This window comes from Australozyma saopauloensis, chromosome 5, assembly GCF_035610405.1.
Source record: "Australozyma saopauloensis chromosome 5, complete sequence".
NCBI classification, from domain to species: domain Eukaryota; kingdom Fungi; phylum Ascomycota; class Pichiomycetes; order Serinales; family Metschnikowiaceae; genus Australozyma; species Australozyma saopauloensis.
This window is the reverse complement of record NC_086135.1, coordinates 1472672-1492429: the sequence shown is the minus strand read 5'-3', so window position 1 is coordinate 1492429 and position 19758 is coordinate 1472672. Positions and strand designations below refer to the sequence as shown.

The 19758-nt window shown below is 45.9% G+C and overlaps 10 protein-coding genes across 10 annotated transcripts; 3 read left to right on the top strand and 7 right to left on the bottom strand.

Annotated features, from left to right (window-relative positions):
• Positions 1 to 152: 152 nt before the first annotated feature.
• PUMCH_004541 (uncharacterized protein) lies at positions 153 to 3656 on the bottom strand (the record flags this gene model as incomplete). The annotated part of the gene is made up of 1 exon (XM_063023474.1): positions 153 to 3656. The coding sequence occupies one exon, from the start codon at positions 3654 to 3656 to the stop codon at positions 153 to 155; it is 3504 nt and encodes a 1167-aa protein (XP_062879544.1).
• A 588-nt stretch (positions 3657 to 4244) lies between these two features.
• Positions 4245 to 5048, top strand: PUMCH_004540 (uncharacterized protein; the record flags this gene model as incomplete). Its single annotated transcript, XM_063023473.1, has 1 exon — positions 4245 to 5048. The coding sequence occupies one exon, from the start codon at positions 4245 to 4247 to the stop codon at positions 5046 to 5048; it is 804 nt and encodes a 267-aa protein (XP_062879543.1).
• Positions 5049 to 5094: 46 nt separating this feature from the next.
• PUMCH_004539 (uncharacterized protein) lies at positions 5095 to 5916 on the bottom strand (the record flags this gene model as incomplete). Its single annotated transcript, XM_063023472.1, has 1 exon — positions 5095 to 5916. The coding sequence occupies one exon, from the start codon at positions 5914 to 5916 to the stop codon at positions 5095 to 5097; it is 822 nt and encodes a 273-aa protein (XP_062879542.1).
• A 442-nt stretch (positions 5917 to 6358) lies between these two features.
• PUMCH_004538 (uncharacterized protein) lies at positions 6359 to 6568 on the bottom strand (the record flags this gene model as incomplete). The annotated part of the gene is made up of 1 exon (XM_063023471.1): positions 6359 to 6568. The coding sequence occupies one exon, from the start codon at positions 6566 to 6568 to the stop codon at positions 6359 to 6361; it is 210 nt and encodes a 69-aa protein (XP_062879541.1).
• Positions 6569 to 7648: 1080 nt separating this feature from the next.
• PUMCH_004537 (uncharacterized protein) lies at positions 7649 to 8221 on the bottom strand (the record flags this gene model as incomplete). The annotated part of the gene is made up of 1 exon (XM_063023470.1): positions 7649 to 8221. One exon carries the CDS (start codon positions 8219 to 8221, stop codon positions 7649 to 7651), a length of 573 nt encoding a protein of 190 aa, XP_062879540.1.
• Positions 8222 to 8965: 744 nt separating this feature from the next.
• Positions 8966 to 10888, top strand: PUMCH_004536 (uncharacterized protein; the record flags this gene model as incomplete). The annotated part of the gene is made up of 1 exon (XM_063023469.1): positions 8966 to 10888. One exon carries the CDS (start codon positions 8966 to 8968, stop codon positions 10886 to 10888), a length of 1923 nt encoding a protein of 640 aa, XP_062879539.1.
• A 1227-nt stretch (positions 10889 to 12115) lies between these two features.
• PUMCH_004535 (uncharacterized protein) lies at positions 12116 to 12928 on the top strand (the record flags this gene model as incomplete). The annotated part of the gene is made up of 1 exon (XM_063023468.1): positions 12116 to 12928. One exon carries the CDS (start codon positions 12116 to 12118, stop codon positions 12926 to 12928), a length of 813 nt encoding a protein of 270 aa, XP_062879538.1.
• Positions 12929 to 13222: 294 nt separating this feature from the next.
• Positions 13223 to 14062, bottom strand: PUMCH_004534 (uncharacterized protein; the record flags this gene model as incomplete). The annotated part of the gene is made up of 1 exon (XM_063023467.1): positions 13223 to 14062. One exon carries the CDS (start codon positions 14060 to 14062, stop codon positions 13223 to 13225), a length of 840 nt encoding a protein of 279 aa, XP_062879537.1.
• A 1105-nt stretch (positions 14063 to 15167) lies between these two features.
• PUMCH_004533 (uncharacterized protein) lies at positions 15168 to 16376 on the bottom strand (the record flags this gene model as incomplete). Its single annotated transcript, XM_063023466.1, has 1 exon — positions 15168 to 16376. One exon carries the CDS (start codon positions 16374 to 16376, stop codon positions 15168 to 15170), a length of 1209 nt encoding a protein of 402 aa, XP_062879536.1.
• A 517-nt stretch (positions 16377 to 16893) lies between these two features.
• On the bottom strand, positions 16894 to 19341 carry PUMCH_004532 (uncharacterized protein; the record flags this gene model as incomplete). The annotated part of the gene is made up of 1 exon (XM_063023465.1): positions 16894 to 19341. One exon carries the CDS (start codon positions 19339 to 19341, stop codon positions 16894 to 16896), a length of 2448 nt encoding a protein of 815 aa, XP_062879535.1.
• Between the last annotated feature and the right edge of the window lie 417 nt (positions 19342 to 19758).

The following is a 19758-nucleotide window of genomic DNA, read 5'->3' as shown; positions in this document are numbered from 1 at the left end:
TGTTTGATATCAAATATTGTAACTATACCTACTCGCTCATTTACACTAATAAACAAATACCTAACTTACAATAGCTTCCTATATAATCAATTCAATCTATGAAAAGACCCGCGAGCCAATTTTGGAGTTTGAGTCATCCGAGACTTATGCAATTATTTGGGTTCAACATTGTAGCGCATCTTAATACCCATGGCGGCCAATTCAGAGTTCAAGTATTTCAACACGAATGGAATAGCCACGGTTGTTGTGTCATCTCCACCGACAAATTTGACACCATGGCCATCCTCCCATATATCCGCCTCGTTCACGTAAACACCCTTTTTCGTTATGACTTCCAACTTCTCTGAACAGCCACGACATCTAATCGAGGCCAAAGAGCCAATACGTGGAACTGACTTCTGCGTATTTAGCAAAGAGCCACAGCTACGACAGATTGGTGTTTGCGCGTAATCAGAAGAGTTCAACAATCTATCTTGAAGCAAGTAAGAAGTACCATGTCCAATCAAAGCATCTCTTTCCATCTCACCGACACGGATACCACCGTTTCTCTTACGACCCTTCACAGGTTGCATGGTCAAAGAGTTGACCGGTCCAGTGGATCTGACTTGGAACTTGTCGTTGACCATATGTCTCAATCTCTGGTAGTAAACAACTCCGATATAGATGTCCACTCTGAGCTCTTCACCGGTAGCACCGGAGTACATTGGCTCATTACCGTGATAGTTATAACCAGCAGCTCTCAATTGCTCACCAAAGAAATCAGCGGGAGTATCGCTCTCACTGAAGCTCCAAGGGGTAGCATCATACGAGAGACCATGAAGAGAACCGGCCTTACCGGCAAGGGACTCAACAAACATACCAATAGTCATACGAGATGGGAACGCATGAGGATTAATAATGACATCAGGTTGAATACCAGATTCAGAGAATGGCATGTCAATTGTTGGCCATTTACGAGAGCAAACACCCTTCTGTCCGTGTCTGGAGGAGAATTTGTCACCAATTAATGGAGTTCTGCTGACACGGAATTTGATAGTGAGCTGCTGACATTCTTGATCAGCTGCTTCGTCACCCAAAAGCTTGACCTCCTCAATGTAAGCAGGTTCACTGGAGTGGTAGGTCTTAACCTTTGTTCTACCTGAGGTTTCGTCGTAGAATGCACAAATTGGATCACCCTCTTCAACCTTAACACCGATAAGAGGAAGTCCATCGTCGTCAAGCTTCTCCTTCCACTCAGCAGGCCATTCATCGTCTCCCAAGCCGAAATGCTGAGTGATTGGATCTCCTCTCTTACGGCTTTGGCCAAGGTCAACTTTCTCGACCTTGTAAACTGTACCATAACCAAATCCTCTCTCATCGGCAGACTTATTGATAATCATAGCGTCATCCATATCATAACCGGTGTAGGAAATGACAGCAACCACAGCGTTGGTTCCATTTGGAAAGTTGTCCATTCCATAATCGTCATACAAATTTGCTTTGACGATTGGGGTCTGACCAGTCTGTAGACGATAAAGCTTATTGTCGGATCTGTGTTTGAGTCCCACACCAGGCGTACCCATAGTTTGCTTACCCATTTGACATTGGTACATATTTCTTGGAGACTGATTGAAGTCGGAGAATGGAGTCAAGTTGGCCAAAATGGACAAGATATTAGTAGGAGAGTATTCAACATGGGTATGGACGCCCTTCACAATCTCAGCGGGGGTAACTGCAATGTTCATGTATACCTGCTCGAATGGACCAAGAATGTCTTCCTTGTCAAGAGGCAAGTACTTTGTTGGTCTCATCATTCTGGCGTGGCCACCGAAAAGGAACAAACCTGGGTATTGTCCCTTAGACGAAGGTGGAACATAACCGACCTCCAAATCACGAGGAAGATTGTGTTTACCTTCAATTTTCCACAATCTCAAGGCATCTGCAACCAACTTACCTTGTTCATGGGTGGTCCATCCGATGATCTTACCGTCCAATTGGACACAGCACATCTTGGGGCCGGCTGCGAATGTATCCACAGGAGAAACACCAAGCTGGGCCAAAGCAGCAGGAACACCAGAGACATCAGAAGCCTTAACAGCAATTTGACATTTATGAGCCAAATGGTTCAACAAACCACATGGAGAACCATCGGGAGTGTGGACAGGGCACAAGAAACCCCAAGATTCAGGCAACAACTTTCTGACGGTAGTGGTTTTCATTTCTGTGAAGAACGAACCTCTATGGACCATTCTGAAATGGGAAATGAAACGATGGAAATTAATTTTCTCAGCAACAACAGTGTAACCGGAAACTTGTTGCAAATCCAAACCAGATTGAGACACCAAGTTACCAGTAGACAAGAAATATTGCAATTTTTGACCAATGTTCTCATTGACCTTTTGGAAAACCTTTGACATATATCTTCTATCGTTGAAGTTAACAGTGACACCACGACTGACGTCGGAGTTAATTTGTGTCTTGATGTTCTGCAAATACTCCTCGATCTTCTCCTTGATAATCATACCGTACAAGAAACCACCCAAAAGGACTTCTTGATGCTGGGTAGCATCTGGATTGTCAGGAGCACAGTCACCTGCGACCAAGGTGTAAAGCTTTCTGATCATAAACAAAAGCATGCGGAATTTGTCCGCGTTGTCAGGCAAGTGGACAAGCACGATTCTGTTGAGAACCTCTTTACCGACGTCAATATCGGAGACATCGATGGTGGCACCAAAGGCGACTCTAAACTTGTCACCCAAGTAAGCCAAGGTTTCGTTCTTTGAGTTAAGATTGTAGGCTTTGTAGTTACGCAAAAGCAACTCCAAACGATCGGTCAAGAAAGAGGAGCTCGTATCGGAACCGATGATACCGTCGAAAATAGCACGGTCATTGGTCTCGACCAAAGCCTTCAAGATCATCACTACAGGGACCAAGTACTCGGACTTTCTGTACGAAAAACGGAACGTCACATCACCATTGCTCAAATAATGCAAGACGTTTGTCTGGGACGTTTGGTCTGGGCGCACACATCTGATCTGCACACCAAACTTGGTGTAGAGGTTACCTCTGTTGCCGAACGAGGGACGGATCAAGGCCATGGGATGGTTTCTTCTTTGCACAATAAGCATACGGACCAACTTCTCGATACCGTTGACAATGAAATAACCACCCAATTCATCGGACTCTTCTCTCAGGTCAACCAACTCTTTAGGCGACATCTTCTCCAAGTGACATCTGTTGGACTGCAACATGATCGGAACAAGACCACCGTCACGCACCTCGCTGACCTCTTCACCATCGTTGACGGTCCAAGCCACCTTCATCATGAGCTTACCTCTGTATGTGACCATTCTTTCTCTACATTCACTTGGGAACGTTCTACGCGAGACTGAAAGCTTATCGTTTGGAGCGACAGCAGGACGGGCCAACTGCACCGCATCGACTCTGATCTTCAACTTGTTTCCGAGTCTGTTTTCATCGCCAGAGTCAAAGATGGTCTTGACACCGATATCCTTTACTGCGAGATTCAAAAGACCGCCATCGGGGCCATCGGTCAAGGCATTGAAGGAGCCAATGTGAGGCGAGACTGCGTCACGAAGCAAGGGGTATACGGATTGGTCCGTAGGAGGGTTTTGGAACCGCTGCTCACGTTCTAGCGTCCTGAATTTGGCACCCATGTTGTGAGGTTGGAGATGAGATGAGTGGAGATCGATAAATTTTGTGAGATGAGGAGGCACGTGACCGCCATCTCCGGATCTTAAGTAAGGTAGAATTGGAACTGAGAATGATTTGGAATTTTAGGTGGGTATTTCTTTCGTTGACCCATTTCTCTTTAGATATTTTTGTTTCGATGCAATGGATTTGGAGCTATGGGTTGTTTGAATTGTAATTGGAAAGGACATCAGAAACTCTGGCTTCGACGTCCATACGATGGTCACTTGACTGAAACTTCATTGAATGTTTTTTTTTGGAAAAGTCTCTTTCAAAATCAAAATTTTGACCCAAAATTGTCTACTTGGGCTGGTTTGGCTGCAACAAGTTGCATCTAACACTCCCCAATTAAGTACCACTAATCACATCGATGATATAGATAAGAATTCAATTCAAGAATTGCAAAAACAAAAGTCAACTAAAACCAACACAAGAGCACTCATAATGGCTTCGGCATCCGTACACCTTCCCCAATTCCCCCAGCTCTCCTTCCTTTATCTGATGCCTCATCAGACTGGCTGCAAATTGTGCACAGTGCAGACTACCACATCAGAATGGCCAAATCTCGGTTTGAATACGTGAAACAATTCGAGCGAGAAAACTTTCTCTTGCCCCAAACGCACATTGTCATACGCGTCGACGGGAAAGGCTTCCACAAGTTTTCGCAACACTATCAATTCGAGAAGCCCAACGATGTCGCTGCCCTTTCGGTAATGAACAAGACCGCCCAGGTGATGATGCAGCAGTTTCCCGATATCGTGCTCGCGTATGGTGACTCCGACGAGTATCTGTTTTTAATGAGACGTGACTGCGATCTTTTCGAACGCCGGGAAATGAAATTGGTGTCTACGTTTGCGTCGTACATGTCCGTGAACTACTTACTCCAATGGAACCTAGCGTTTCCGGACAAACCAATCAGCGCAGAACGGATTCCGACGTTTGATGCGCGCGCAGTCACATACCCAAACCACCAGACAGTGAGAGACTACTTCAGCTGGCGCCAGGTAGACTGTCACATCAACAACTTGTACAACACCTCGTTCTGGGGACTAATACAGAACTGCGGAATGACCACGACCGAGGCCGAGGAGTTCTTGAAAGGAACGGTTTCTAGCGACAAGAACGAGATCCTTTTCACCAAGTGCGGCATCAACTACAACAACGAGCCCGACATCTTCAAAAAAGGAACTGTTCTTGTGAGGGAGTATCTAGATTGGAAGAACACTCTGGAGCAGGAGTTGAGTGACCGCCAAAAGCAGAGACAGCAGAAACTCCGCAAGAAGGCAGAGATTGCCCAGCATCACGTAGACATCATCAAGGACGACTTCTGGGTCCAACGACCATGGCTCTTAAACTAAATGCATAATGTTCTAGATTAGTATGGTGTATTTACTTTGTGTCTGTCTAGTTGATCCCCCTGCTCTCCAAAGCCTTGACAACATGTCCATACACCACATCCACAGGCTCATCACAACGGAGCTTCACCACCCTCCCTTGGCTGGCAAAGTAGTCGACCACGGGCATGGAGGTATCGACGAACGTGCGGAATCTCTTCTTGATGCTCTCGATGTTGTCGTCTGTTCTTCCGCTGGTCTTTCCTCTCTCCAAAAGACGCTCAAGCATCACCTGTTCGGGACACTCGAAGAACAACGTGAACGCGGACTTCACAATGGTATCCTCAAACGTGTGTGCCTGGTCCATTTTTCTGGGGAACCCGTCAACCAAGAACCTGCTCTTTCCGTTCTTGTGCTCGTTGCCGATGGCCTGTTCGAGAAGTGCAACGGTCACCTCCTGTGGAACAATGGTACCATCCTTGATGCATTGAGCTATAAGCTCGCCATACTTCGAGCCCTCTCTTTTCTGCTCCTCTCTCAACAAGTCTCCGGCAGACAAGTGCACGAAGTGCTTGTCGTTGACCAACTTGGCACATTGGGTACCCTTGCCCAGTCCTGGACCACCAAGAACAAAAATCACCGAAACATCCTTATCTGAGAAAGCTGGGCCGGCCTTGACTGGCTCCTTAACAGAGACAGGCTCAGACTTCTTGAGTGACAGCGAGACCACGGTGGTAGCTACGGCCAAAGCACCCAAAGCGATCAAGATCTTTCCACGGGAAGACTTGGGAGGTGGAGTACCCGATTGAGACGAGGAGTTGAAACGGGTGGCGAGAAACACTCTTCTGGGTGCTCTGGCGAGGTGACGGGAGATGAGACCGCGGGCCAACATGACTTATGGAGGAGGAGTATGGGTGATGGTAGTGAGGCTGAAGTGGTAATGAGGGTAGTGTGAGAGTGGGAGTAGGTGGGAACAGAAGAGGAAATGCATTGTGCGTAACTTTTGGGAATTGTTAAATTCGGATTGGAGGTGATTACATAGAAAAAAGATTCATTGGATGTGATAATTTTGAGGTTTGCTGAGTTGGTTTGGTTCTTTCTATATTGTTTTATCTTCGTTCACCTGTAATTGGAAGAGTACTAAGGCATCGCATGCCAGAGGTAAAAAACGATACACTTTTGAGCGGAATAACTTTAGAATTTCGTAGAATCTGCTCTTTTCAACAACTTTACTTCGGAGGTATAGTCGAGGTGTCGTATGAGCGGTACACAGTGAGTTGTTCACGAGTCTATTAATTTATGTAGCACAATTTTTAATGGATAATGTCGCACGCTTATTCGCTATAACTCTTCAAAGTCTCATCGTTGAATCTGAAGTATTTTCCATTGAGGTCCTGGCTGAAACCTCTGACCGCCAAATTGACGTACACACGAGCAGGCACCTCCGGAGGGAAGAGTTCCTTCTTCTCAAATAAGCTCTTGAATTTCTTGGCCTCCTCTTTCAGCATGTTGTTGGAGTGAACCTCTCTGATATCTTTCTGCATGTTGGTGGCCACGACACCAGGAGCAATGGAAATGGCAGAGATGTCTGGGTTCTCGACGGCAACAGTCTGGATCAAGTGATCCAAGGCGGCCTTGGAAGAACCATAGGCACCCCATGCGAAGTAACTCTTTTGCGAGGCCCCAGACAGAACAGCTACGATGTTTCCATGTGACTTCTTCAACGATGGAGCAGCGCTCTTGATCAATTGCACAACGGAAAAAAAGTTGATGTCAAAGAGTCTCTTCCACTCGTCAATGTTGGCGTTTTCAACTGGACTCACTGGCTCCAAAACACCTGCGTTGGCTACAACAGAGTCTAACGAGCCGTACTTGTCGTTGGCAGCAGCGACGGCCTTATCAATGGTTTCTTGGCTGCAGACATCGCCGGTGACGATTTCAAGGCGGTCTCCAAATTGCGCTTTGAGCTCATCAAGAGAGCCGGTGGTTCGAGAGACAACCACGAGGTTGTTTCCCTCACAGCCTTCTAAAAAGATACGAGCGATAGAGGCACCGATACCTGAGGTTAGTCAATTCTAAAATATAACCTTGCGAATAAGTCTATCAGTTCAGATCACTGCAAGTGACATATGGTCTGCGGTACATACCTCTAGAGGCACCGGTTAAAAGCATAGTGTGAGCCATTTTTGGTGTGGAAATTATGTGTATGCTAAAAAGTGATGCAATTGAGCTGAAGGGCGAAACGGCTGCTTTTATATCTGCGGTTCCGCGGGAATTGCTGCGTAGTTGGTCAACTGAAAATAGTATTGAGCATCCAGGAAATGCACATTCGGGTACTACGGAATATGCATGGAGAGCAAGCCGCACGGCAGCAAAGATGGCAAATATTCCCGATAAATGGCACGGGGGCAACTAGTTGCGGATCCTTTTTCATGTCATCAATGACAATGACACAAAACGGTTTTCGTTGTGCTCCTCGCTTGGCAATGTACTTATTTAGACATTAGAGAATCGTGTAGTTATAGACAGCTTGGGAAAACATGTATGGACAATATATTAAGGTTCAATATGAGTGATCTCGGATCACAAAAATATTTTTTTATTGGGTTTCGCGATCATTCAAATCAAATTCGTAGCTTTTTTGAGAGCATGGCTACCTGGTGAACTACACCGTCTCTGGCCTTGAACATTTTCTCGTAAATATCCTCAGCCAGTACGATTTGGAACCGGGCATTGTCCATGCAAATAAGTTGGTAGTAGTCCATATCATAGTCACACCAACTGGAGTATTCCAAGTTGATGTTTTCGTACGTCTTCGAGCCAAACTCGGATGTTCCGTGCCAGATACTTTTTTTTTCGCGGAATTTTTTGAACTTGATCCCATCTGCTATAATATGTAGCAAATCAACCCATTCATCCTCGCAGTCTTCCCGGAAAGCTCCCTTTGTTCGGCGAATCAGGGCCAAATGGGTGCTTGGACAGTACTCACACGACGCTCGGAAATTCCAAGTTCTTTCGGAATTTTCAACCTGGAATTTCGCAAACAGATTGATGACAATTGCCCGATAAGGCTCCTCCCCACAGCTTGTACACTCTACCACGAATCTCCAATCAAACGGACACTCCGGTGTGTCCACGGGTTGGACATTGTCTAGAGCCTCAAGGGCGGCCCTTCCTTTGAGTACAAAATAATTCATTACTTTTAATGCAATTGATCTGTGCAAATGGAAAAACTCAACGGTGCCGAGACGATAAATTTGCGCTTCGGGGCGATGACTATAGCAGGCTTGGCCGATGAGTTCAACCCCACATACACTTCAAAGGCGGTCGTGCCAATTGATTTCATTTCTTGAAAATCGTATACCAACGGCTTGATGTATACCCTGCGATGCCTCAATTGTAGTCTTTCGATGAGGTAATCATGACTCGAACCATTGACTTCCCCTGATAATACATCAACAAAACAAAAAACCAGCAATGTTTTTCTGCCCATTAAATTTCATTCTCTTTGGTATTGTGATTTACCTAAGACATGTTCCTAGACCTCAACTTTAACTCAACTTTAGTTAAACTATTCTAAAGTACCCTTATCCATCCATCAAGGAGGAAGATTCGTAAACAGACCCTAAATTTTCTAAACTTTAACCTTTTCTCTCAGAAGTAAAATTGTCTCGCTTTTTCATCACCACACCGGCCCAGATCTTGTCTCACTTCCTCGCGTCTACTCATTGTGTCGCGCGGTCAGCCACCTTCATCTATCAACATAATTAATCCGAAACCTAGACCCCTCATAGCCCCTCCACACCTTGCGAGAGAACAAAGACACCCAACATCGGCTTTATCACAGCATCACAGACATCAGTACACTTCTAAGCTCTCCGCAAACTGATCTTCCGTCCCCCCACATGATCTACCACATATAAGTACAACCATATAATCCCATGTCACACCAAACCAACAGCACAGGCTCTCCTGCTGCCTTTGGCAAGATTGTTTCCGACGCGAACTATGCGTCACACAAAAGCCCGGCGGGCGCCTCCTCGGAGTCGAAGCGGAAGTTTAATATGAACACACCTTCGTTCCAGCCGTCTGTGCTGGGGCTTACAGGCAAGTTTGCTGCCCTCCTGCCGAAATTGAAGGACATCCCGACGTTTGTGCCCTCCGGCCTTGAGCAGTCTGCGTCCGGGAACGATATCTCTGCTTTTGGGTCGCGCAAGTTCAACGTGTCCACGCCTTCGTTCACACCCTCCAATCCGTACGATAACTTCAGTGCGACGTCTGGCGCTGCTGAGTTTTCTTTGGATGGATTTCACTCTCACGAGACAGCAAATAGTGCCGGCGGGGACCAATTGCACATCTCGCAGATCAATCTGGCTGGCACGCCCAAAATACAACAACAGAATCCGTACTTGGCAAGCACAGGAACTCCTGGCGCTACGCCATTGAGCTCCAATGCCGCTTCTGCCTTTATGTATGGACTGGGGACGCCCAATTATCCGCTCAACTATCACTTGTATGCTCCCGCACCTCCTCCCAGATTGGCGGCCAGTTTGAATTCATATGAGACCAATGTGAATGCCATGTTCATTCCAAACGACCTTCGTGAGACCATCACAAAACGCAATGAAGCTACTCTTCAGACTTTGGGCCATCTGTCCCTACCGGATCATGTTGGCAACTACCACTCGTTGGTCCCGATCGACACTACATTTGACCAAGTGTCTAAGGTATTCGAGAAACCTAGTTCAGTCTACAAGGTAATGTCTAACGTTGACGGACTCCCATATGCGTTGCGTAGAATTGAGCTTGGTAACGAAGGTCAAATCACCTCTGAGCTTGTTTTCCAAACAGTCAAAAAATGGAGGCGTCTCAATAGTCCTAATGTGGTCCGGTTGAAGGACGCCTTTACTTCTGTAGCCTTTGATAGCCAAGAGCCATCACTATGCTTGGCTTACGACTACTATCCGCTCTCCAATACTTTACAGGAACAGCACATCACTCGTAAATTGGGCGTTAAACTCGAAAGCATTACCGAGGGACTTCTTTGGAACTACACCATTCAACTCGTAAATGCTCTAATTACTATTCACAAAGATGGATTGTATGCTGGCAGGTCGCTATCGAGCAGCAAAGTCATCGTGACCAACAAAAACCGTGTCAGATTAGCAGCCGTGTGCGTGGATGACATTCTCGAATTCGAAACCGTTGAGGAGCGGGCGAAAACGGAGGGAAAGACAAAAACAATCTTGGAGTTGCAGCAGCATGACATACGACTTCTTGGCAGTTTATTGACAGAGCTCACGACGACCTGTCTCCCAGCTCTGTTACGTGGAGAGTTTGACGAGGATCTTGTCTCCCGGTTGAAGACATGCTCCAACAAGGTATTCTCAGAAGACTGGATTGATGCTTTACGGAAATTGAGCGAAGCTGAGACCGACTTTTCCCTCGAGGATTTCTACAAGGAGCACCTCTCCCTTCGCGCTCTCGACCTACTTAACGGCCTTCAGGATCTGAGCGACTACTTCGAGGGACACTTGCTGTCGGAGGTCGAAAATGGACGGCTCTTCCGACTTTTGGCCAAACTCACATCATTGATAGACCGCACAGAAAGAGAAGCCGATATCGGCGGCAACGCCTTTGTTCTCCGACTGTTCCGGGACTTTGTATTCCATGCGCGAGACGAGGCTGGAAAGCCTGCAGTGGACTTGACGCGAATCCTCGTCAATTTGAACAAACTCGATGTCGGCGTTGACGAAAAAATCCTCCTTGTGTCGAGCGAGGAGGACACATGCATGATTGTTTCCTACAAAGAAGTCAAGGACATTCTCGAGCTGAGCTTCCGGGCGGTTTATCGAGGTGGATAGCGCGCAGAGCAGAGAAACAAAAACAGAAAAGAAGCAAAAAAATATGAAAATCAGAAAATAATAATGCAAGATCTAGAAACGTAGCCGCCCCAGTAGGAATGGGCTGCAAATGGACGCTGTTGTGGGTGCTACTGTGGGTCAGTACGAATTGGCTGCAAATATACGCTACTGTGGGTGTTGCGAACAACAGTGGGGAGACTAGCCACAGGAATGTGAGCCACTGTTTGACGAAGCACTACATGACAAACACCAGCAACGGCCGGTCTCCCATCGCAGTCACCCTACCTAAAACCCTCGCCACCACGGCGATTGGAATCTTCGCTGACCGGTTAGAAGTCATGCGGAATTCCATGCCTTAATGGCGATTAGGGGTGGTGATGGTGGGATGAGTGATATGACTCTGGCCTGTAGATAAGCTGGCGTCAACAGTGCATAATGCATAGGCTGGAGCGAGGTCGGTGTGACAGAAGAGGGTCGCAAAACACACCAAATGGATGGAAAAACACATATTTTTTCCCACAAGATCACCAAACAAGGTTCCGACTATAGCCTCCGAAAATCTCAATTCATCCACCCCGATAAATCCACTCCGGAAACCCTCCGATACCGGCGCCTGCAATTATCCGCCCGGTCACGTGCGCGCCCACCACCGCCATGACTAACCTAAATCAAAGGGTGCGACTCACCCCAATGAGTAATCTTCCATGACCGACCCTGTGCACACCCACCACTATATATCTCCCATGGAATCCGGGCCTAAATCCTTATCTACAATTCCGGTTCTTCTCTCACCACACTAACTCCCCACAGTCACAGACAGAAGAAAGGAAGAACAAGCGTGCAAGCCGTGCCTCTGCAAACCCCAGCTCTTTTTTTTATCCCCAGTTTCATTTTATATCTTTTCTGTTTCTATTCGGTCGGTTGAGGTTTCGGACAAACCTGGGTTTTCAACACTATACTACTCTCTAATATCATCTGACGTGCCGAGTGCGGGCCATTTTACATCTGTCAGCCATCCTGTTATTTTCTCCCCTTTTCTTTTTCTTTCCTTGCTCCTCCATCTCTGACGGCACCATGTCGTCTGTTGTTATTTGAGACCCTCTGGGCGCTACAACTTATCTTGTTCAGTGATACCTTGACGGTGTCATAACTGCTAACTGAACGAACTTGCACATTTATTGAAAAACAAAAACAAAAAAAAAATACACACCACCAACTTTTTAAATAATGTTGACTCCAGATAGCGATCACGACGTTCCTAAGTCGGCTGTGTCTTCTCCTGAAGAGCACTACTCTCCAAAAGATCTCAAGTACTATAATGGCCATCTTAACAAGGCTCAGTTTAACTTGATCTTAATCAACTGTTCCCTCAACCTCCTCAAACTCATCTACAAGGACTTTGATGCGGCCAAGTTGCGGTACTTCATCGTGGAGGTCTTGAGACGCTCCAAGACAACCACACAGTCATTGCAAATCTGTTGCTACTACTTCTATCGCATTTTGAGAGGCGAGCAGAAGAACATTCCTTCATGTCCCAAAAAGTTGTTCTTGGGCATGATCATCTTGTCCTCTAAATTCAATCAGGACCACAACTATTCTTTTAAAACTTGGTTGAAGATTTGCGGATGCAAGGAGGATGATGACACATGTACTATAAACTTGAAGAAGTTGAAGCAGGTCGAGATCCAATGCCTTGAGCTTCTCGACTACAACCTCTACATCAACACTTCCAAGTATGAGAACTGGTGCAACGTGCTCTTGATTTTCGGGTACGATTTCATTTCCTTGCACCAGGTATCTCTTGGCGTGATGACGTGGTGTAATGACCAGGAGAGCACCTTAAAATTGGACCGGTGGAACAAATTCTTGCTGCGTATGGATGACAAGCAATTGTGCGAGGCAAGAGTTGACTTCAAACACTACTACGCCAATCTTATCGGCAATAAGGTCGTGACCACCGCGCCTTCTAAAATTGACTCTTTATTTGGCAAGAGATCCTTCGAGTCTTCTGAACATCTTGAGGTCAAGAGAGTCTGCTAGTATTTAATAAACACATACCATCTTAACAAAACATTCTCTTGTATTCCCACTAATTCATTTCGACATTGATTACTTATATGTCCTCTCACAGAAACCTTCGACATTGGTTACTAATAGCTCTTCCTTGTATTGCGCCGAGAATAGGATTGTCTTACAGTATCTGGGAAAAGAGTTAAATATAAAGAAATCAAATTGGTATTAAACTAAAAAGATTGGCGCCAAGTGACCGGGCAATCGGACGATGCTGCACTGTAGCCATTAAATATGAATTAAAACCCGAAATTAGCGAAAGCTTTAGGCCAGTGCACTGACAACAGGAGCGCTTCCGTTGGATGCAACAAAGTCCTTAGCTTGGGTGGCAACCTCTTCAGCTTTCTTCTCGACCTCAGCCACAGTTTGGGCAGCCTGGGTCTGAGCGGACGACTTCAAGGGTTGGATGATGTCGTGGTTGACGTTCTTCAACAAGGTCACTCCGGTGTGGACAGAGGCAGATGCAACCTTCACGTAGTAGTTTTTCTCTGGCGCAGCCTCGAACTCCTTGTTGTAGGTAGAGTACACGGCGTTCGAGATTTCCGAGGACTTGGATTGGATCAAGTCCTTCGATCTCTCGAAAGTGTCGCTGACAATCTCAATGGACTTGGAAATCTCGTTCTCAGCGGCGGCCTTGGCCTCGGCGGCCTTCTTCTTGCTCTTGGGCAAAACCTTGTCGACAGACGAGGAGGCATACTCGTTGACTGGCTTCAAGTAGCCCGACACAACATCCTCAGCGTTCTTCTTCATAGAGGTCAACGCCTCCTGGCTGTGCTTCTTGTTCTCGGCGACAGCGTCATCGAATTTTCTCAAGGAGGAAGAAGCGTAGTCCACAGCGCCCACATAGTATGTTTCAAGATAGCCTGCAATCAAGTCCACCACCTTCAAGATGTTGGCATCGAACTTGGCGTCGAAGAACTCCAAATAGTCCCTCAACGCAGGGAAGTTGCCGAGCACAACGGCAAGCGAGTAGTTGGTGATCGCCAAAAAGTAGGTGGTGAGCACTTTAGCAAGTCTGAACGATAAGACGTAAGACAACGTGGCCTGCACCACGGAGTAGGACCCGATATGGTCGAGGGACTTGGAAGTGTAGATCTTGGACATTGCTGTTCAATTGCTTGCGGAAAAGAATAGGTAGGTGGTTAGAAATGGGTTTCACTGGGGGCGTGGGCAGATATATATACACAAATACGGAGGGTAATATGTAGGCAGATAACGGTCTAGAGTGGCAGCGATAGTCGTGGTACAGAGTGTGCGCTTGCCGGTTCTATTTCGAAGAAAATGGATCAAAAAAAGTAGCGGATAAGGAAAGATGCGCCAGATGTGCCTGATACTAATTAAAGTTATTCTTTTTTCTCGGTTGGCGGCGGTGATCATCCCATATATATACCTTTTCGGTGCAGGAGCGGTAGCAAATAACACATGCATTTGATACATACTCTATCATCCCAGGGTATAGCGTACTGCAGACAAACCTTCATTGGCGTCACCATGCCGGAACCAAGACAACCGCGGCACCGATACCAATTCCAATGCGGCTTTGACGGCTTGAACCATACAAGACCCACGGTTGGAGGGTCGGGAGAGCGGTGGTGAGATGCCGACCGATTTAGCGCAATTTGGTCGAATGGGCTCAAAACCGCGGCCACCATGTACTACAGAGCTGCCGAGGAGTTCGGTATGTATTGTGGGTGGAATACCAATTGGGAAGTGGTATTGTTTCAGCCTGATTGAGAGTGTTTTGAGATATTTTAATGATGTATTTTAGGATCGGCTTCGAGCCCTGGTCCTGGCTCGTAGGGGTGAAATGTGTAAATATCGCAGATCAATACTGTAGACCCATGTGATCGTTCATACTATAGTTCATCGAAAATGTGATGTATACACATTGACGACGATTATGCACAGCCCGTGACACTGACAATTGATATGAAATTTGGAAAGTAGGCCCGCGCTCTTATCTACGATAGGACCCTCTGACACGAAACATGTATCATGAACAATGTAGCACGGAGAAATATCATGAACAATGTGACATGGAGTAGTTTGTGTCACGAACACTGTCACTTGGAGAAAAGTGTGTCATGAACACTGTCACTTGGAGGAACGAGTGTCATAACCACTGGGAACTAGAGGCATTCTCATTTCACATACACAAAAATGTAGTATTCATTCAATATAAAACCGTACAAAAAATGGCTCTTTTCGTCTACTGTTGCTTGCAGTCAGGTGGGTTTTCCTTAGGACCGGATTCGTTGATATCGCTGTCATCATCGTCATCGTCCTCTTCATCCTCATCGAACTCCTCCTCCTCGTCGTCGTAGTCATCAGCACCTTCGTACTCTACGGCATCGCCAGAGAACCAGTCAATGGCACGAGGAATCAACTTGTTTTTGATCTCCTCACCGAGTTGGTAGTCGAACTCCAAACGGTCGCGCAACTCAGCCTCTTCCTCATCCTCCTCTTCATCCTCGTCATCGTTGACCTCAGTAGGAGCCTGAGGTGGCTTTGGAGGGTCGAAGAAGTTGAAGAAGGATTCTGTAGGAGTCAATTTCTCGATGGTGCGGGTTTGCTTGGTGTTCTTGTTTCTCTGCTTTCTTCTCTCTATGTTAATTGTGACGTTGGCCTCCTTGGACTTCCAGTTGATCTCGCATCCATCAGCGTGGTCGTAAACAAAGTCACCGGAATAGCCCAACTCGGGGTGGTAGTAGTATGTCTTGGTCAACACCTGGTTGCTGAAATGTGGGTTCTCGTTGAACTCGAAGATCAACTCGAAGCCTAGCGTAGTCAAGTACTCCATGCGCACGTCTTTCAAGTATGCCAACACCTCGCTGTCTCTCTCGGTGATGGTCTCTCTGACAAAGGTCAAATTCTCCATGGCAGTCAACCAGAAGCCGGGGATACCCTTTACGTCATCATCCTCATCCTCATCCTCTTCCTCCTCTTCCTCCTCGTCCTCCTCATCGCTCTCAGTCTTCAAGGCCTCGCCCTCCTCAATCTCGGCAGCAGTAGGCTCTTGGTCACCGTTCACAATGGCCTTTCTCTTTTCATACAAAGGCTCGTACTTCTTGAGGTAAGCCTTCTCCAACTCCAACAATTCCTTCTGGAACTCGGCCTCCAACTTCATCTGCTGTTGTTGCACGGCTTTCAAGCCAGAGACGCGCTTCTTGACGGACTTTGGCAAGCTCTCCACGTAGCCGCTCTGCTGGCCAACCAAGTCACCCAATTTACCTTGGATCATGGACAAAAGAGCGGGGTTGTTGGCCAACTGCTTGGAGAGGTTCTTTTCATCTTCCTCGGAGATGGTGGACACCGTGGGTGGCTGCTGCTTGAGGTACAGGTTGGCCACACTGGAAGGGGTGTTCTGGGGCGTAGGAGCCTTGGAGATGTCGCTGGGTTTTCTGATTGGTTCCGACATTGGATGGTGTGGTGGGCAATATTGAAGGCTGGGATTTAGTGATGGATCGCAGGTATCACGTGGCCTGCCAGTGTCTGGCGAAGGAAGTTGAGTAGGTGTTGGGAGGGTATACTTAATGGAAAAAAAAGGCAGTGAAGCATATCGGGTCAAATTTCTGTTAATTGGTTTTTTTACTTTGTTGGTTGTGATCTAGAAATGGTTAGCAATAGTAGAGTAGGCGTTTCTCACGGGAACATCGCAGGGTAAAACGAATGCAAGAGAGAGTCGTTTCTCTTGAGAAATTAGATTTCAAATTTTTTTATATTTCATTCAATATAACTGGAGCGTCGAAACCTTGCCGGGCTGGCGGCATATAGGAGAAATCATACGAGTCCAATACTGAAGTTCCTCGATATGACAACAACACAAATCAAAGACGACTTTCTTTTCTATACCTTTAGGCGCTAAGCAAAATCATTTACAAATAAATACCAGATTTATTCGGAGATAGCTGAACTATATGTAGAGCTAAAGTACTCTAAATCTCAAAAGAGGTAGATTCGTTCATGGGAATACTCATGGGAATTGATTCCGGAATGTCATCATACTTTCCATCCAAGTAGAGTTCAATGTCTGCCTTTCTCTTCTCCCAGTCCTCCACTCTTGCCAATTTCAGCTCAATTTCGTGAATCTCGTTATCGATCGAGATAAGGTTCTCTTCCGAAGTCAAGTTCTGGAATACCCAGCTGTGAGCTCCATTCTTCTTTTCGTCCTTGATCTCGAGAACGAAGTCATGGTATTTCATCAAAAGAGGACGGTGACTGAGTGTAATGAAGGCAATCTTTTTGTTTTGCAACAACTCAAAAAGATAGTCCTCCACATCTGTACTCACAGCATTTGTTGATTCGTCTAGAACAACAAATTTCGGGTTCTTGAACAAAACACGAGCGATACTGATTCTTTGCTTCTCGCCTCCGCTAAAAACATCCTTCCAATCCTTCTTGACATTGAAATTGCCTTCTCTACTGAGCAAGTACTCGAGCTTAACTTCACGCAAAATGTGGTAAAGATGATCATCGTTGTAGCCCATTTCAACCATATCGTCGTAAGAATGTGGGTAAATGATTTGGTCTCTCAAGTTACCATTTGTAAAATATGTCTTTTGAGGCAAATAGAAAATCTCTTCATCACTTGGCTTGGAAAGCAATCCGTAGTACAATGGCCAGAGACCAGCCATGATACGACCAATTGAGGTCTTACCACATCCGTTTGGACCCAAAATCAAGAGGTTCTTGTTTCCCAGAAGATGAAACTTCAAGCAATCAATCAATTTTTCGCCCTCAGAACCCTCCTTGCCTGGAATGATTACGGGGATATTCTCAAATCTCAAACCACTGCTATAATTCTTTTGGATAGTTCCATGAACATCCGAAGGACCAAGTTTTGAATTGTAACTGTAGAGTGGTGAATGGCAAACATGTAAGTTGGTGAGTAATGTAAACACTCGATCGGTGTAACCAGTGAGCTCAGAGATGTCCTTCAACGAATACATCAACCTCGAACCGGCATCCGCAAGAGACAATAACAATCTTTTGTTGATAATGAATTGACGCATGTTTTGTTGCTCATCCACTGGCCCTTTCTTTTGGTTCAGAGCTGGAGGCAGTTCTCCCTCGTCAATATGTTCGGGCTTGGGATCGCTTGGCCAAATGTCTTCGATGAAGACTGGCAAACCAGCAAACACGTAACCCCAAGCAGACCAAGTGTATTTGAGCACATAATCTTCTAGGATAGAATACGAGAAAGAGGTGTTAATTTCCTTCGAGATATGGTTCATGAGCTTCCCATAAGTTTCTTTGAGCTTGGTCTTTTCGATCAAAGAGCCCTTGTAAAATCCTACCTCTTCACAGTTAGTGATGAGATTCAAGTGTTGGTTGTAGTACAGTCCCTCCAAATGAGTTCTCTCGGCAGAAAGCTTTCCAAAAGATGGAGTGAACTTTTTCAATACAAAAGCAGTGACCAAGTAATTTGCAAAGATTCCCACAATCGCACCAGTTCCCAACGTGTCTCTCAAATACACAGAGAAGAACACCAAGTCAATAAATGGTTTGCCCATACTTGAAAACAATCCACAAATCGAGTCGCAAAACTTTGAGACGTCGTTTGTGATGTATTGATCAATGTTCTGGATCTCAGCGGAATTGAACAGTATTTTGTAGTATGTCATGACCTTGTCAAGATAAATATCGTGGATGTACCTGATCAAGTTTGTTCTAAAACTCAAAGACAACCTGTTGGTCAAGTACTTGATTGCTGCGTTAGTGTATGAGGCCGGGAAAGCGATCAAAATCCAGTAAATTAAGTCACGGACGAATTTTTTGCCGTTGGCAGAAATAAGATTCTTCACGATCTGACCGTCAAGCTTAGCAATGATCAACGAGAGCCAGGTTCTAAGAATCAAGAAGAAACATTGGGAGAGAAGTAAATATGTGTTTTTCGAGTAGAATTTCGGGATCAAAATGCGCCAAATGATGGCCATCTGACTCAAGAACCGCGAATGGAATATGCTGCTTCGCAGCTGCAACTTCTGGTCCAAATGGAAGTTCTTGTATAGGTACTTGTCTGCCGCGTACTGGTCCAAATTCGGCTTCGGAATGATAATACGGGCCAACTTGTCTTTGCCCTTTGGAATGTAGATCTCCCTCAGGCCATTCTTCAAAATGGTCAGGCTTTGACGGATTAAATTGGGACGATTAGAGGCCTTTTTCGAGCGGAATTCAATGGAAGCATGGATGGCTGCCCGGATAGCAAAAAAAGCACTGATTCCGAAGGTTCCAATCAAGGTTCCAAAGAAAAGAACTACAGGTCTACTTTGGTAGTTGATGCGGACTTTGTTGTCTTTATATACCAAGACAAATTCTCGGAGGATCACGGCAAGTTTGCGGAGATCCTCGCGTGAGTAGGCTAGGCGAGATATGTGGGCCATGGCCTGCTGACGGAGGAAAAAAAGGTGTAGTTGGTGTTAATTAGTTCGGTTCCTTCCCCACAATTCTCCAGTATAAGCCGAACAGTGTGCAGGCTGCAGATAACGGCTGGCGGTACTTGACCAGGGGAAAAATATGAAAATTGAAAGATGAAAAATTAAAAGATGAGCAATTGTACAATAGATATAGATGATTAACTACGTTGTTGTAGGTATTCTTTTTTTCTTTTTTTTTGTTGCTCGTATGGGGGTCTGTCTATACAAGTTGTGCCAAGCGAATGACATCTAGGTATCGGCCAAGACGAGAAACTATTTTCTCAAGAAGAACTCGTCTATGACACAAAGACTGATTTTAATCGTCTGTTTGCAATCGCAGGCCTTGGAGCTCCTCACAGCCCCAATCGCCTCTTTCATATCTGG